Source organism: Enhydra lutris, unplaced genomic scaffold (assembly GCF_002288905.1).
Source record: "Enhydra lutris kenyoni isolate GAN:26980312 unplaced genomic scaffold, ASM228890v2 scaffoldscaffold5, whole genome shotgun sequence".
Classification (NCBI taxonomy): domain Eukaryota; kingdom Metazoa; phylum Chordata; class Mammalia; order Carnivora; family Mustelidae; genus Enhydra; species Enhydra lutris.
In genome coordinates, this window is record NW_019154089.1 from 21,566,577 (window position 1) to 21,586,129 (window position 19,553).

Genomic DNA, 19,553 nt, shown 5'->3' on the forward strand with positions numbered 1-19,553 from the left:
GCTAAAGTTTTAAAGTAGGTTTTCCCTCCATCTCCTTCCTAAAAGTCCACCTAGATACGTTTACTTTAAAATAGCTTATATGTGTTGGAATCAAAAATTCTGACCGTAACTTCTTAGTACGGCAGAAGATGGGGTTGGTGAATCATGTACTCACCATCCCCCTCCCACACACATACAACTACTTTCCTAATCTCCAAATTAAATTGATTTTCATTTGATTTAATTTTATCAGAACACCTTAAAATTACTTTTTAAATTTGGTCTAGCAAAATTAAGCCCATCCTCCAGATGAGTCAAACTTAACAAAATGCAAGAAACATCACTATTTTAAACACACATGAAATTAAGCTAACAGTGCTGGTTTCTAGCTTTCTTTCTACCATTTTTATTGTCTGTGGTTTCCCCAAAGTGGGCACACAGGTCAAGGCTGGTAACTCAAATGCTACAAGGCTAAGCAGACTGGAAATGAGTGGAGTAGACTGAAGGGAGCTCAGGTGAACCAGGTGACATAGGCCCATCTAGAACTACCATGGTGACTATTTCTAACCAAACTTGTCCAGAAGGAAAGCTGGACAAGTGCTACTAGATCTTGTATATTTCAAGAGAAGCCAACAATAAAAAATTCTACTTAAAAATGTTAATTCATAATGTCAAATTTTTTAAACACGGGACTGACCAAATAAAACAACTCATGAACTACAGTTCACAGCCTCTATGTTAATGACCATTCTGAGAATCTCTTCCCTCGACCTTGGATGCCTTTAATATCCCTCAAACTGAGTTTAGGGAAACTGGGAAGGGCAATTTCAAGGTACTTCTTTCGCCTAGCCCTAAATAATACTCAACATGAAATCACAAGTAACATTTTTACTATTAGGTATAAGAATATCTATCCACAATACCTATATACCCATAATTTCTATCCTACTTACAAATCTATTACTTGAAATTCTCTCCTTCCCCTCACTGTGTCCTAGTTTCAGAGTAGGTAAATGAAGTATCTCGTTACTTATCATGTGCCTTTGCAACCCCTTTTTAGCTTCATATTTTATTTTGTGTAGGTTCATCTGGTTGCAGTTGTCCATAGAAAATTTATACTATTAACTTCCTTATCTTTAACTCATTTTATTTATGGCTCTAATACTTGATTGTGTCTCTCCCCCAAATTTAAATTTAATTTTATCCTTGACAAAAAACAACCAAACTAAAAAGTGACTGAACAATAAGCAAAAACGTAGAGAGTTTTCTGAGTGAAGAGGCTTCCAATGGTGAAGTGGCAAAAAACAGTTTGCCCCTCACCGGTTACTGCCTTTGCTGCTTAACTGAAGTGAAAGTACAGATATCAGGAACTCAGCAGCTTAAAACCAAATGATTATCCACCAAGCCCAATGTCTCCCTGAAGGCCCAGAGATTACACGTGTAATAATCAGGCTGCCCTTGCCAAAAGTAAGGCTTAGTGCTTCATTTTATTTATTGTATTTATTGAATGGAGCCATTCCTTGATAGCTCCCGGGAGCATTAACAAACATGAAAGAAACCACCAAAGGAAAGAAAGAAATATATAAATAACTAAAAACCATGCCACTAAAGTTTATAATCTGGAACATGCAGTATTGACACTCTTTTAAGTCGTCTGTTCTACTTTCAAGTAATGTAAGCATTGCTTTCATTTGCCAAAAACCTAAATCTCTAAAGTCTTATACAGGTTCCTTTGCAAAACATCCATCCTTCCACTTCTTAATGTACCAAGCCAAGTGACAATGTGATATTCCTAAATTTTCCATCGGGTTCTACATTATTATCATCTGTGGTTTAGCATTGCAATGATGATATATTTAAGACTCTCGTTAATAATCCTTTTGTAAAATAAGGGGCCTCTGTAGCCTCTAATATCTGAACTTCTAGGGAATGGAGCATTTCTTAAAATCATATCATCCTTTCATTTAGGAATAGACAAGAATGAGAACCTTTTGACTGGTGATTTTTTTTTTCCTCATGATTTTAACTTTTCAATCCATGATGACTCATTTAACATTCCTTACAAATATTTTTCTTCCAAATTTGCAAGTATAAAAAAATAAAGCTTAAAAATACCATTTGAAAAATTGTCATCAAAATGGATTTAAAGTTTGTTTTGTTTTCCTCCATGTTTTTTGTTTTGTTTTTGTTTTGTTTTTAAGGAATTAAGACAGTATTTTCTTTCCACAGAATTTTTTTCCATAAAGTTTGGCTGGTAAAGAAATCATCCCCGTATCAACATCAAAAGTACAGTTGAGTATTACAGCATGACTTCTGTAGCTTGTTTACTATTCTTACTCCCGACTTTAAAAGCAAAATTACGAGCCCTGGGCTATAATTATCTGGTGCTTATAGTAAGTCTTTATACCTGTTCCAGGCATTCTCTGTAAATTTTACATGTGAGAAAATGGGGAAGAAGAAAGGAGTAGAGTGCATTATAAAACAAAATAAACTTAAGCATATGTAAGTATAATAGAGTGGGTCAGAAATAGAAACCCACTAGCAGGTCTTGGATGTGCATATTTACAGAGCACTCTAATGAATTTATTGATGGGTTCCTTTCTGAAGAGAAAGGAAAAAGACTCAAGAAACTCACCTGACATGGCAAATAAGTGAATACAATGTGGTTGGTGGCAATAACCTATAGATACTGTCCCCAGTATTAAGGAAAATCCTTCCTCAGAGTTCATTTCTCATGCCTCAATTAACATGCATTGAGTACCTGGGTGTGTTCATGTCCTCCTCAAGAGGCAGGAACACTGCAGCCCTCAGCCAAGAGGACTCACAATCTAATAGAATCTATGTTCCACAAATACACTTTACACAAATCCATTATGTACCAAGAGCCAGCTTGTTTTATAAATACATTTTGTGAAATGCAATGAAATTAACCCAACATTTATATTTTCAACCTCAAAGTACATTATGAGAATTGTAAATTTCCCAATTGACAAGAGATGAAAATGAACATTGCCCTTATTTACTTTGGGTGAAAGCAAAGAGGGTAAGGGAAGGCTAATTTTCTTCTTTACCAAGGACAGATTTAGTTTTCTATAATTTCTGGCTCTCTATTCCATAGACAAGCTCTTCTTCTTTGTGTTTTCTTTTTTTCTTTTGTTTCTGGATTTCTAACAAAATAACTAAAACTAGAATTATGCTGGGAAAAACAAAACAAAACAAAAAAACACCCAAGGATATTTTAAGTCCCCAAGGTGAAGCAACCGCCTAAGGGAGTCAAGAGTACATAGACCAGATTTTTTACAGTGTGTGCTTTTCTGCATTTTTAAAGAGGCAATTAGTTATTCTTGTGTATTAGTGACTGCCCCATTTTCTCCATAACTCAGGTGATACAAAGGGCTTCCGAGAGGACATATTTTAAGTGGGACATTTATTACCCCAAAAAAGGGATGATTCTAATTTAAAGTCACCGAGGAAGCTCTTTCTATAGATGCGTCAAATTACACAGCAGCAAAAACTTGGCCTAGCTGTTCTCAACTCACTCCCATTTCTAACTAAGCCATCTTTAACTTACAGTTAAATGACCTGATAAAACAACTTGAACCTGAGAGCTGTATTTACTTAAAGCAAGCAAAGCCAGCACAATGTTAATTTGGTGGCCATACATACAGTGTGTGTAAGATGCAGAGCTGTGAGGGAAAAAGATTTAAAAAAGGACATATTTATCATGTGTTCAGTGTGATGGGACTCTCAAGTTCCTAGTAGGTCATTTGTGTCGCAGGCTCATGCAGGAAGAACTGCTGGCAGTCAGGGTTTTTATTACGAGTCTGACGGCTGGATACATGTTTCACACCACAGAAAGAGAATTTGGTTTTTGGATCTGCCTTCACATTCTAACCTTGCTTAGCAAAACCACAACTGGAATGTTTTAAGGGCAATTTTGAATAAGCCCTGTGAAAGTCGAGGTACCCCAAGATCCCACCATAAACACGAAATGAAAATATCTGGGACACAAAGAAAAGATGCATTTTATGAGCACATAGCTTTAAAATCTAAAATTGAATCGGAGAGCTTCCTTCTCAAAGTACAGATTCTTTAACTTCCTCTTCAAGAGAGGCATGCCTAAAAGGTTATTGATTGGGTTCTGAAGGACAGAGTGTTTATTATGGAGGAAGCCATCGTGGGGTACAAGTGTGAGAAATTAATGACGGCTTTGTGAGTGTCCACGCTGTGGTGTGGAACCAGTGGGGCAACTGTCAATCTATATGATAATACATTCCCAAACTTCATAAAGTCAGTGATGTGAAAATGCATTGATTTCTTTGTGAGCCAAACCGAATTTGTCAAAGAGAAAGAGCAAGAAGTTTCCTGAAGTTAACACCTCAGCCTGCAGAGTGACTTGCACCTCCCTTTTTATTTGCTTAAAGAGTTTACGATGTGACGTGTCAAATTCCTTATTTTTATTCTTGGCCCCAAATGAGAAGAGAACATGCATTATGTACATCTTCTGAATATGTGGTATACTGAAACATTTAAGAAAAGAGAAAATGAAATGCATTTTATCTGTACATTTTAAAATAACCAGCTAGCACCGAAGCTTGAACTCTGCTTCCTTAGCTCCTTCGTGCTCTGCCAGATGCAGGCACGAAAGAGTCCCTCAGTACTTCCAAGTACAGATTTCTTGATGCAATTCTGCCTGCCTTATAACTGGCGCTACAGGAAAAAATTCAAGACAGTAGATTTAAGGGTTTATTTCCTCTCCATACATAGGGATTTATATAGACTCCTCAGAAGTGAAAATTGTTCAAGGATGATGTTTTAAATAATACTGGAAAAAAGAGAGACTACTTTTGGTCTCCCCAACACATCATTCATCCTGAAATTCTCCTATCCATAACAACTTTAGGTGAAATCAAGGCAAGCTTTTTTTTTGCTCCCTTTGCTTCACTGGAAAACTCTCCTCATCAGTTAAGTTTTTAAGATGTATATAGGCTTAAAAAAGAGAGGGTGGGGACTCTATCAATATGCATAAATTTTGTACAGATGGTTCCCATGAGACCAGTGAGAATGCCACCATGGAAGATTTGCCAAAATACCTTGTTTAAGATGTGCCATAAATTCTTGGATTGCAAGTGATTTTATTTATTAGGCAATCATACTGCCTCCACTTAAATAGTAACTGACACACTCAGAGCTGAAAAAGTACATCAGTAAATGGATTCAATGTATGCCTTTATGAAAACTTCTAAAAGTAATTTCCTATCAAATAAGTACCTTAGAGTGTTGAATGTGCCAAGTGTCAGAATTTTGTTAAAATTCAAAAGGAGTCAAGTACAGATTTTTCCTTGAGAGTACACCTTGATTAGCTACATGAACGGAGGCATAAGTAAGACACATCTCCTTGTCCCCACAGTAGAATAAATTATTTCAGAATTAAACACAAATTTAAATTCCACAAAGTGACATCTTTTTGGATATATGCGACTTACCCAGGAAATGATGTATTTTCAACACAGTTTTGAGATTAAATGATATTTAGCTATGCTTTCGCATTCACAACAAGCTGTCCGCCTGCAAATTTCTTTTTCTTTTTTTAAATGCAAGAAAATACTTAAAGCTGCTCTAGTAGAAGTTTATAATATTTTATATAAACATTCTTAACTGATCTGTTTGTAAACATTTTAATGGCAATTCTTTCAGCAAACACACAATATATTCATAACAAACCACACAGCATTTGATGTTTTCTTCATAAATCAGCTGTACCTAATGCAATTTATCTTTTAAAAGATGTTTTTGACTAAACACAGCTCTGAGTCGCTAAGAAATCCACAAATAAGCACCTTATCTCTTTAATGACTTGCTTAGGCTTCCCTATATTTACTGCTTAATGATCGGAAGCATTTAATTTTCAAAGTTTCATTAAAACCCATCTACGCAGCTGATGGATAAGCAATAGTGATTTGTGATAGAAGATGAGGAAACCATTAACCTACATAGGTACCAAGGAGAAAAGTAAACAGAGAAGAGAATACTTTTTTTTTGAAGACAAGTCTCTCCTATTTGTCATTATTAAACTCCAGAGCATCTGTTCCAGGTTTGATCTTCAATACGGATATGAGGCATTGCCGCCTGGAAATGAAAGTCTAAGATAAGGTAGGATTCTTAAGAGATCTTCATGAAAAAAACAAAACAAAACAAAACAAAAAAAAACCCTAGGTTGCCATTTACTGGGAAGGGGAAATCAATACGAAGACCTAGAAACTTGTGGCGAGAGGACATTTTCTAGGTATAGGTCATAGTTTATCAAGTTGCCTCTTTTGCAATGTAATTTACTTGCTAATAAGACCAACCAACTATACCTGAATACTGTGTTATCATCAAAATGTGATTTTAAAATTCTCTCCTCATTTCTTGTGTGCTGGAGGTTTGCTGGTTTATTTTTCCTGAGCGCGGAGTGGGTAGACAAGGTCGATTTAAAAGAAAATGAATGGTTTTATACTCCTCTTTATTTAAAAAACAGGCATCCCAAATGCCACAATGTGCCATACCCGGAACACGAAAAGGTATTTAAGAAGCAGGCCTACCGTTCTCATCATCTGACTTATTTTCGTTGTCAGAATCGGTCAAAGTAAGGGCTGAGTTCTCACGACTGGATAGGCCGGAACTGCGTCTGGATTTTATCCCTCTCCCCCACAGTCTGATGGCGTGTTCTGGAGACATCCCTCCCTCTGTGTCGGAGTCGGCGTCAGACCCTGTGCTCAGAGAGTAGCCCTGGTGAAGGATCCCCATGTCAGAACAGTAGCCACTTCGGTGCGGGGAGGGCTCACAGATTCCCAGTTCCGCAAGGGTGAAGTTAGTTCCTAAGGTGACAGCAACAGAGAGACTGATTACAAATTGTGAAATGCCTTACAAAGTGGAAATATATTCTTACAAAGAGCAGACAGGTGGTTTTACCCACCCCCCAAAAAAAAAAAAAAAAAATATATATATATATATATATATCTACCAGATTTCCATGGTATACAGGAATACATGAGCAAGAGTATTTAGGATATTGGGGTAAATTGGAGAGCAAAAAAGTAAACATCTACGATTACTTTTAACCCTAGGCCAGAATGCTCAGATTTTGTTTAAAAAATGTTACAGCATTTACTGTTGTCTAGGTAGCACATGTAGCTGAAAAAACATGGGATTTGTAATAATTGCTAATATATACCAAGCGCTTACTTTGCTCTGGGCATCTTTGGTTGGGCAACTTCTATTTTATGTTTTTAAATTTTACAGCAACTTTATGAAGAAGATAATATTATTTTAATCATTTTGTAAGGAAACTGAGGAACAGAGGAACAGAGAATTTAAGTGACTTACCCAAGGTCACCCATCTAGAGTGTAGCAAAACATGGATCTGATCCTTGAGCAGTCTGTCTTCATGTCAAAGAACCTTAATCCTCCAATAAATGTGAGTGGTGGCCAGGAGACCTGGGTATTGGTCCCAGCTTCCCACTGGTAAGTCTCATTGTGGCAAGTCTCTTACTCCTTGAGCCCCAGTTTTCTCATCTGTAAAATCTGGGTATTAATCTCTTAAATTCCTCTCAGGATCACTGTGTATCTTCTATGTGATAATATACACCAAATTTTTTTAAATAAACTATGTAATGTATTATTTAAATTAGCATCCTTGGGATGAAAAGTCAGTCCTTACATTTTTAAATGATATCAAACAATGTCTTCAGCTTAAAACCACAAGTAGGTTTCACCCATGGAGAGTGAATGTGTGCATGAATGGGAAGCGGAAGAGAATAGACTTTTATTGACCATTTTTATGTTACCATATGTTGGGCATGGGCAGACAGTGTATAGGCTTTAAATCTCATTTAAATATCATAATAGCTCAGCAGTTTAGGCGTTGACAATTTCCAAGGTCATGCCTAGGCAAGTGGCAGATCCACAATACACCTTTAATCTGCAGATTCCAAGCATCTGCTCATTCTACAATGTGAAATGCTCTGAATCAAAAACCAGCCTGGCAACATTTTGGCACAGTGAATGCTGTATCTGTGTACTTCACTCTTACAGCTTCTTACAAGACATTTTAAGCTTTCAATGCAAATTAGATGAAATCATGTGGTACATTCTATTTACTGACATATATAGCTGATTTTTTTTTTTTTTTTTTTTTGGTCTTTAACCAAGTTACAGACAATGGGGGAAAATGCAGTGAAGAAATGCAGTTCCATGCTATTAGCGAGACAAACCTTATAAATAACACCAAATCCATGGTTTACTTTGTATATACTGATTATATTAGGGTCATTCCCTATCAATCATATCTCCAAACTTACGACATAATATAACTACTCTATGATACTCCTCATACATGGCATCATTTCTCAGCTTTTATTTTAAAAAGTGTTTGCAACTGTTTGTATTAACATAGTGTGACTTTAATTTGTAATATTCTGAGGTTCTACTTTCCAACTTCGCCACATGTTGAAGTTCCATAGTCTTCTTTAGTTAGCTCTGTAAATGGGATCAAACCCAATTTCATACATAATTGCCTCTGCAGAGTGAAACCTATTCATTGGAGAGCTAACCCAAGCAGAACTTCCTGTAGGGATGGGGTGATTTCCTGCTTACTGGGCAGGGAAGAGGAAGTCCTCACCACCACCAGCATGGTCCTAAGTGCTGTTATCTATTCCCTGTGCATATTTTATCATGTCTGAGATCCCTTGCCCAGGTACTCTGTTCCAGTTAACATCGTTGGTACTTAGGTATTTTCTCATAATTGTACACTAAAATGTTTATTTTAGTTTCAGTAGTCGATAAAATGAAAGTTAAGTTCATATATGTCTGATGTTACAATACTTTTCTGTTTTTGTTTTCTCGTCTTCAGTAAATGAAGGGTCACTTAATATGAGCATTCTCCCATCTTGTTTCTAGAGCTCATGTTTGCTCTGGACAGGCAGGAAATACAATGTTTCCTTTTCCTATAATAAATGAAAACAAGTCAAAGGAAAACACAATGTTTTTATTCCACATGTGGGAATTTTTAGCTATAGGATTCCATTTGAAATGGAGTGTGTATGTATTAAGGCAACTTTCCTGATGGTTTTCCCACATCTCATTATCTGGAACTAGTTTCAAAGACCTCCTCAGGAAAAGAGAAACATCTGTGTGAGGAAAGGAAGCTTCAGTTTTCAGAGCATCCCATGTGCTTTTCAATCTGGGTACGCAAAGTAACAGGCAATACGCCTAGGGCATGGAAAGCCATGGAATAAATACAGTCTTCTTCTTTGGTTATCAAATTTACTTGATGATAAGAAATTAAAATATTGTTTTTTCCTGTTAAAACAAACTTGAAATCATCATAAATCATTTAAAATTAGTACAACTTTTAAAGTAACTACAAATGCTGGAAAACAGCGTACTTTAAGAGTTTCAACTTTAAGCTTATGGCCCCATAAGCCACAAACAAGCAACACTGTAAAGAAAATTGGAGATGAGGTAGTGAAGTCATTGGGAAAATTAACTATGTTTACACTGGCTTATAGGAAGCCAGGTTTTAGTCTAAATTCAGAAAAGTTTCCTCAAAAATACTACCTTCTAAACTCCTTATAGTCATTTTCCAATAGGACCATGGTCTCCCAATGCTACCCTTTCCTCACAATTCCTAGTTTGGTACCTTTTGTCCTCAACTAACTCAAAAGAATAGTAATCTTATTCTAAGTACCTGGGACAGATTCTGGCCCAAGACATTTCCAAGTTTGCTGGCTTAACATATGAAGCTGGCAAGCCACATACACGGTGGAAAGGAAAAATGGATCTATCATTTATTAAATCATTCAACAAATATTTATCGTTCCTAGTACTATGCTAGGCATTGGGGATATAACAGTAAGCCTTATAAAAATGGAGCCCATGACATTTACAGTCTAATTGGGAAAGAGACATTAATCAAAGAATCCCATAAACAAAGTACAATTTATACAGTGATAAATACTATATAGGAAAAGGACAAGGAGCCATGAAAGGTCATCTACTGGTCCTACCGTTCATCCTTTTCACAGCTTGGCCAGCAGATGTTCATCTAGCAGTAGACTTACTACTTGGAGGGACTCTGAATTTACTCCAGGAAGTCATCAGGCCCCCTTCAGTGTGCTCTTACCAAAATGTTCCCAAACATTCCCCTATATACACTGATTTCAGACAAACATTTTTCACGTAGTTTATCTCACAGCATAAAACTCTCATGTCATACTCTTCTGCTCAGAATGTAAACAGCATAGGGGAATTTTAATACCATGTCAACTTATTGTTTTGCACTTACTTTGCTCATTGATGGAAGGTTGATTTTGCTTTAATTCATCTTGTATAATTATGTCTTTATTAAGCTCCATGGCAGCTTTGAATGGAAGAGAGAGACTAGTCATTGTGTGATTCTCCAAGCTAAGATTTCTAGTGGAAAGCAGTCAACATTTCTTTCCTTCTTTACTTTCTTGCAGAAGATAGAAAGGGTCATCATATCTCAGTATTCATGAAACATATGTTTACCTTCTATCTGCCTCCAGTGTCTCTGATACTGTATTAAAGTGGATGTGGATGATGTTTCAAACTTATTTCATCTCAGGTATGTGTTTTACGGTCGATGCCAGTGAACTGCCCAGTGTGGCCCCAAGTTACATCATCAAGGCCAAGGTCACTATTTTTATTTTAAAAATCCATATCTGTATTTTAGAATTTGAGTATTATTTAGGATGTTGGGAGATAAAATTAATGTCTAAAACTGTTAGGTGACTAGAATAGCAGAACACAAGTGTTTAAAAATAATTCTGTTGGTAAATCTCTTTGTCTTTGAGTTATCTTTTTCTTGACCATAACTTCAGTGTATAACCCAGATCCCTTTCAGAACTTTTTTTGAGAAAAATTTTGCAAGAGATATAAAAAATCAGCCTCTGACCAACTAGTTTTGTTTGGGGACACAATTCAAAGGAAAGATAGGGCAGCGTATTGTGATCATGGCTTTATCTTCTAAGTTTTTACCAACTTCTCACACTTTGAAATAACCTTTAACTAGGAGAAGCACATATGTCGCTAAGTCAGAATTATCATGTCATGGTAATACCAGGGAATACAAATAGCACTGGAAATGTCAGCATTTGAACAGATTTTCTACTAGGAGGGCAGGAAGATAAAAGTTAACTGTAGTAATAGGGGAGTACAATATAGAAAACTTGTATTACCTAAATGTTCAGTATGCGAGTCCCCTGAATTTAAGAGATAGAATTCTATACACAGGAGCAAAAGTTGCTACAACATGAAAATAGTCACTAATGATCACTTCTAAAATTAATCCCCACCATACCAACCCACTTACTGTTAATCTCTTCTCATATCAAACAACTTATCAACATCTGTATCATTAGTTAGTTGTTGATAACAGAAAGTAATATGGTGCCAATATAAGTCTAAGTTGTAAAGCTTGTGAAGATGCAGATTTCCATGAAGTCAATACAAGTAATGCTAAGAAACACTAGGATCATAAGCAAGGCCACATAATTACCATGATCTAACAGAATTAACCTGTGAACAAGAAAAAAAATGGAAATGTATATTGGCATGATTACGGTTTCTTCAAAAGATGACTTGACAGACTTCTGGTTTTGGATCAAGATAGAATTCCCCATGCCGTTCTACTTGTCCCACTAAGTACAGCTAACCGCCCTGAGGAGTACGTAGAAAATCTACTTAGAAAGAGTTTAAAGGGGGTCTAAAGAAGACAGTGCTATTAGGATCCTGGGACCTGAGAAAAGACATAGTTGTGAGTTCCCTGGGGTTTATTTTTGTCTTATGTATTCCAGACCTGGTGCTGGAGAAATCTGCAAATTAAAAACACCAGTGGAAACAGGCAAAATAAGCCTAGAGTAAAGCCTACTGTAAATTAAGGGTCCTTCCTTACATCCACAGACACCCCAGGGTAGAATCAAGTGATAAAGCAGAATTTCATCCTCATCCAATAGGAATGAGCCTTCCCAGACATCCCACAGGAAGGCATCATTGGTGGCCTTAAGGAGATCCTGGACTTCCATCCCCACCCAGTGGTAATGAAGCACCCCTTCCTCTCCCTGATGGTGTCAGAGAAGAATTGATGTTAAATTTAAATTTACCAGCGCTGAAGAATTCATGGGGGAGCTATAAGGAGGTGTCCCTCTCTGTCTCAGTCGCGTTGGTGTCTGCAGGATCCCAGGGAAGGGTCTAATATTCCAACTTGGCTCGGCAAGAGAGCATCCTTTCTCAATCCATTCCACCACCCACTCCCCTACGCCCCAGGCCCTGCTTTGTCAAAGAAGGCCAAGTGAGAAACTTGGGACTTTCACCTCCATCTGGCAGTGAAGCCTCAATGTCCCATTTTTCCTACTGGCTTGGTATCAGAGGAAGCTTGCTGCAACAGAAGATTTAGGTAAGATCCAGAGTTTCAAAACACAGCATTTCAAAAAGCCAGGACACAATAAAAGAATTTCTCAATCACTCATCATACCAAGAATCAGGAAAATCTCAACTTTGAATGAGGACTGATAACTATTTAAATAAAAGGTTAATGAATAGTCCTTAGGAAAATTGATGAATTCATCTTTTTTTGCAAAATACAACTCTCTGTGATCATGCTGTGAAATTCAAATATAAAGTGAAGGATGTATTGTACATTCATGCAATTTTGCCATAAAATGTATATTATGCCTTGCACAAAAACTATTATTCTTTATCCTTTTGCATAATTATAGCAGAATTAGAATAATAAATTGTATTAAACATTAAAATATACTTTTGATAATCAATGTTCTTTTTGGAAGATAAAATTAGAATAAGTTATTTTTACTATTTGATATGAAATATTGATTCTTTTTTTAACACTGATTCCATTTTTAAGTGGCCTTTTTCTAGCATCTTTACCCTAAGACAAAGAGAACCTCTTGTAAATAAGCATGGGTCAATTTTCCTGAGCAAATGTTAGAGTTTACACCTTTAAGTCAGAAATGAGTATGAACTCCAAATTTTCGAGCAAGTATTTAAGAAAATGGTATCAATTATAATAGTTCTTTTTTTTTTTTTGTCACAGTAAGTGGAGTAATTTGATCTGATACCCTAAATTTTTGCAGCAGAAAGTTATCAAGAAAAATATGGCAATTATAAGTGATAAAAGATAATTTTTATTTTTGATTAATTGAAAATAAACCACCAAATCATTACCTTTTATTTAGTATCAATATCTTATCTTGAAATTTGAGAAATCATTGATATGTACAAACTACAGAAAATGATCACTTACCAAAAACTTACCAATATTATCTAAAATATTATTTTTAAGCAATCTAAAATCTATACATCTATAAATACATTGATAACAATTTTGGGAAAACCACTGAAGAAACTACTTATGAATTCTAATGTTTTATGCTTGTGTATATTAAAATTCTTCATATAAACTCCTTCTTAATGCCCTTCTAAAGTTCATCTGATTTTACATATTCAGATATTTTTCCAAATGCTGACAAGACTGTTCATGAAAAATCCTATGGCTTAAAAACTACAGAGGAGTTGTACATGCATTATTATTCATAAAAACTTAAGCCAAACATTTATATTTCAAAAATTCACTTTAAGAATAAGAATTTTCTTTTATGTATAGTTCCTAAAATACTAATATTTTGATATTTCTAAACTTTCAGATTATTTTAAACTCTACCTAAAGGCGTGATAGGTCACAACTCTCACAATTTTTAACTAGAATCATTCCAGTGTAAATAAATACATTTTAAATCAAGGAAACATCAAAATGGTTAGTGATGACAGGAGAGTTTCCAATATCCTTGGTTTCTCTGTAAGCTTTATAACTTCAAAGAGAAAGGTGAACGTGGCATTCTCCAATGATATGGTGGCATTTTCACTGTTCCAGCCTGAACAAAGACTGATTTGGAACACCCAAAGCAGCCACAACAAAAGGTTCTGCTGAACAACTGCCAATTCATAAATAGAAATGAAATACCCAGTAACCTAGCTAGCTGGAGATTCTTTTCTGCTGATGAAAATTTCAACAAGATAAAAATTGAATTCTGGTATTAAAAACTATACCTATCAGTTACCCTGTGTAACAGCATTACCAAAGTGTAGAGTCATCTGACCACGTGGGACTCTGCCTCTTCAAAAAAAACTTTTTTTTTGATAAATAAAATAAATTTTGGATAAAAAAATAAATAAAAGAACAATAGTGAATTGGCTGCAACAGTCTAGCTGTCCTATGTTTGGGAACAGCTACTAGATTAGTTTACGTTTATTGAGGACTTCACAGTGTGGCAGGCACTGGTCTAAATGCTTTCAGGTACAGTTTTCAAATTAATGAGGATGACAGCCCTCTAAAATTGTCACTATATAGGCTAGAGTTAAAGTGGGAATTCCAGAGTCTGTTTTAAAAATACTTGACCATAAATTCTTATCTTCTGATTTATATCTTCAGAATATCTTCTTATCTTCATAATTATATCTTCTGATGAGTCTCCATTTACTCTTTTATAAAATAAACATAAAAATAGCACCCTCCTTCATAGGGTTGTTGTGAGCAATGAATTAGACAAGGCAGGCAAAAATGCTTCTTAGAACATTGTCTGCCACAGAGTAGCCTTAAAACAAACAAAGCTAGTATGATGATCATCAGTTTACAGATGCAGAAACTTTATTTTTAAATTATAATTATTGCCAATTTAATTTATATAGTTTATATTTTAAAATTACAGTTTATTGTAATTTAATTACAATTACTAACATTGTCTATTTTCTCTTGAGCTCACTGGGGACAATCAATATTTCTAGGACTACGCTCATTTCATCTATGTTTTCAAATGGATTGGCACAAAGTTATCCATTTTCGAATCCTTTTAAATTTCTGCTAGATTAATAGCATGTTGTCCTTATTTTCACTTTTTTTTTTTTTTTAGATTTTTATTTATTTATTTGACAGAGATCACAAGTAGGCAGAGAGGCAGGCAGAGAGAGAGAGGAGGAAGCAGGCTCCCCGCTGAGCAGAGAGCCCGATGTGGGGCTCAATCCCAGGACTCTGGGATCATGACCCAAGCTGAAGGCAGAGGCTTTAACCCATTGAGCCACCCAGGCGCCCCCTTATCTTCATTCTTGACATTACTTATTTGTGCTTTCTTTTTAAAAATATTTTTAAAAATTTTTTGAGTGCAGTTGACACACATTACATTAATTTCAAGTGTGCAGTACAGTGAGTCAACATCTCTGTGTTATGTTCTGCTCACAAGTGTAGCTATCATATGTCACCATATAACACTATTACAATATCATTGATTATATTCCCTATGCTATATCTTTTATTCCCACGACTTACTCATTTCGTAAATGAAAACTTGTATCTCCCACTCCCTTCCCTTCATTTTGATCATCTTCCCTACCCTGCTCCTCCTGGGGGGGGAACCATCAGTTTGTTCTCTGTATTTATAGATCTGATTCTGCTTTTTGTTTATCATTTGTTTTTTAGATTCCACACATGAGTGAAATCATACCGTATTTGGTATTCTCAGTATGACTCATTTCACTTAGCATAATACCCTCTAGAGCCATCAACATTGTCACAAATGGCAAAAACAAAAACTCATCCTTTTTAATGGCTATATAATGTGTGTGTGTGTATGTGTGTACCACATCTTCCTTATTAGAGATACCATATGATCCATTAATTCTACTCTGGGAATTTACCCAAAGAAAATGAAAACACTAATTTGAAAAGATACATGCATACCTATGTTTATTGCAGCATTATTTATAAAAACCAAGGCATGGAAGCCACCTAGATGTCCATCAATAGATATATGTATTTTCTTTCTTTTAACTGGATTGGTTTCACCAATGAATCTAAGAAGAACACGTGCTCTCTAATTACTGAGTGTAAGATTCCAAATATGTTAATTAGACCAAATTATTAATCATGTGTTTAATTCCTCTATATGGTACTAATTCTTTTCTTTTCTTTTTCCTTTCCTCTCTATATTTCCTTTCCCACCTTCACATGGGTTAATATTTTTTTTAATTTCATTTTAATTTTTCTATTGATTTTTTAGTTATCTCCTCAAATAATTTTTTAGTTGTTTCTCTAGGGATTATAATACGTATGTCATGTCAGTCTATTCAGAGTTCTAATCTTATATACTGTTCCTTCCATTTCTGTGCATTCATCATTTTTCTATTCTAAACATTTTTCAGTCATTGCCTCTTTAATATTTACTTACTTCTATACTGTTAAACTAAGTATTATTCTTCTCTCTAAATGTCTCTATTATATTTTTAATCTCTTTTCTCTCTGTCTCTTGCTAATTTCTTCTTGCTATTTTTTCCAGCTGACTAATTCTCTCTTTAATTGTGCCCAATCTCATATTTACTGTATGAAGTCAGTTATTTTTTCAACAATTATGTATTTCATTTATAAAACTTTTATAGCTTTTTAAGTGTTTCTGTTCAGTTTTTCTATTAAATTTGCATATTATACATTTGAAAGTATGGATCCTGCAAATTATAATGTTTTAGGACTTCAGAGATGAAAATTGGTTGTTTGTTGATTTGCTTGCTCTTAATTATGAAGGTTTTTCTTATGTACTTAATTATATTTATTTTAGCTGACACTGGTTTAATTTTCAAAAATCACAAGGGCCTCAGATGAAGATTTGTGTTTGCTCTTGTCTAAGACATATGGTACTATTAAGCACATATCTCTTTTAGGATTCCTGGTTAATGCAAGAACCTCAGTTTCATGTCCCTCTTGCTCTAAGTCCAAGGTCGAATGTCCCAAATGCAGGTCTAATATCAGTCCTTGCTCTCAGTGAAGACCTACTAGAAGCCTGTAGTTCAATCTTCAGATTTCTGGCTTTAGCTCATTTTTGTTTTTTATTTTGTTTTATTTTAGCTGATTAGAGATTTATCTTACTTACTGTGAGGAGATATATATATAGATAGATGATATTATATAGCTATATCATATATATATATATATATATATATATATATATATAGTTTTGATCAAGCTATTCAATACTCCTATGTTTCAGTTTTTTCAATGTAAAATGGAGAAAATTATAGCAGTACTTGCCTCATCTGGTCATTGTGTCACAGAGCATATATATATTTAGAATATTCCAGGACAAAGTCAAAAGTCAATAAATATTAGCTATTATTATAATATTACTATTACCACATTATTAGTAAAAAAAAAAAGCACAAAAATACAAAATGATCGACATGATTCCCTTTTCTAATTTTTCATACCTTTACACAAACAGTATAGTTTTCCAATTAAACTGTATATATTTGGATAGAGTTAACATTTATTCCACTAATTAAGGTAACATTCTAGTTTCTGGGTTTTTTTTTTTTTTAAGATTTTTACTTATTTATTTGACAGAGAGAGAGACAGTGAGGGAGGGAACACAAGTGAGGGAGGGAGTGGTAGAGGGAGAAGCAGGCTTCCTGCTGAGCAGGGATCCAGATGCGGGGCCATGTGTGGTTTGATCCTAGGACCTTGAGATCATGACCTGAGCTGAAGGCAGATGCTTAATGATTGAGCCACTCAGGTGCCCCAACATTCTAGTTTCTTAAAAGAAAACAGAGAATATTTGATTTGTCAGTAGAGGTGCTACCAACATTAACTAAAATTTTGACAAAGACATGACATTTGCATTCTCGGCATTCATGAAAGTCCCTGTCTCTATGATGCACTTGGTATTTTGAAAACATTTTGACTTTCCCATCACCGAAGGATTATTCTAGATCTCAAGAGTTAATTAACTAATCTACAGTTTGACATCTAGTGAGATGGATGGATGGCAGTCTATCACCAGGTGAATATATGTATAGCAGACATTTTGCTTCAGTAGCTAATCAGAGTCTACTCTGTAACCACAAATATTGGGGAGAAATGTTAATGATATACTCTTGTTTGTAAATCAATCCCTTTAAATCAACTGCTTCATTACCAATTATTACTAGGATTTAGATACTTGTCTAAAACTATGTTAAGCATCCAGGCACAGAGCTTGTAGAGAATGGCAAGACCATAGTTTCCTAGTGCCTGTTAGCATCATTAAACAGGGAGAGGATAATTGAAACTGAATCAAGAGTTTTCCTTTTCTTCCTTTCCCACCTTGCTTCCTGTGTTCCAAACACATGTCGTAGGTTACAAGTACATGTAAAGACTTAATTACATTTAGCATCTGGCAGCTGTTGACTTACAGAGAGTTGTTGAGTCACATAAACTCAAAGTCAAAAGGAAATTCAGGAATAGAAGGCAGAAGCTTGCTCAATGGAGTAAAAAAATCTTATGTCATCACAGCTGAAATACTCTACCATCAGCACTATTATGTTCATGGTATGAGTGATGCTGTAACTAATCAGTTTCAGCAATACCAGAGACTAACTTGCCACTAAAATACACCATCCCCAATGTGGTTAGAGTCATCAGCTAAAGGGTCTTACAAGCATTGCTTTTAACAAGTGATGGATTCACTCACATACAATGGAGACAACAGCTTAACAAGGACTTTAACATACATATATAGAGGCATCAACTGGGAACTCTTGAAAAACAAGATCTTCACACTATCCACTCAAAACTGTCACCAAAGTTAGATATGCCAAGTAGGTTAGTTTATACACTGCTTCTTTTTAGAGGAAATAAGTATCCTGAGAAACCAACAAGAGGTGGTCCAAACCTTTAATACTGGTTGCCATTTGCCACATATTGGCAATTTTATGAGTAGAGAATTATCAGAAATAACTGTCCTGGTCTTAATAGAGATAGACCTCAACATTCAAATGTGAAGTTACAAAAGCATAATAAGAAAAGTATAATGAGTGCTATATGTTGTTTTTGATACATAATATTAGCAAGATAAGTCTGAACTGGAAAAATGTACACCAAATTCTTCATAGCAATTATTTCTGGCAATATAGAGAGAAGAATGCAATGACAGGGGAGGGAATAGAGGAAGGAAAGAGGATTTGAAACAAATTTGACAAAATATTAACACTTGTTAATTACAGGGGATGAATACTGTGTACTTTATTCTCTATGCTTTTCTGTGAGTTAAAGTTTTTTCTAAAAATTAAAATAATTGAAAAATAGAAGTCTTGGACAGTCTATTTTTATCACTTAAAATATTTGTAAAATCATAATTTTTCTATTAAGTCATGTCATTCAACATTTTCATGGTTACATTTTGAAATAAACTACAAAGAAATACCTCCACTTGCATGTCTATTTAACTTCTAGACAATAAGGAATAAAATGTAACCAATGGATAAATAAACTGTGATACACCATACAATGGAATATTATTCAGGAATAAAAAGCCATGAAAAGACATGGAGGAAACTTAAATATATATTACTAAGTAAAAAAAGCCAATCTGAAAACTCTATATACTGTATGATTCTAACCAAATGACATTCTAGAAAAGTCAAAACTTTGGAGACAATAAAATGATCAGGGGTTGCTAGGGATTGAGCAGGGAGAG

General features: G+C 35.0%; 1 protein-coding gene across 1 annotated transcript in view; it reads right to left on the reverse strand.

Annotated features, from left to right (window-relative positions):
• The window catches only part of LOC111140927 (teneurin transmembrane protein 2), a 934,316-nt gene that overhangs the window by 842,179 nt on the left and 72,584 nt on the right, over nt 1–19,553 (reverse strand). The window contains exon 2 of the mRNA XM_022493193.1: nt 6,564–6,839. Coding sequence (XP_022348901.1) covers nt 6,564–6,839 — 276 coding nt within the window. The remainder of the gene's footprint in view (nt 1–6,563; nt 6,840–19,553) is intronic.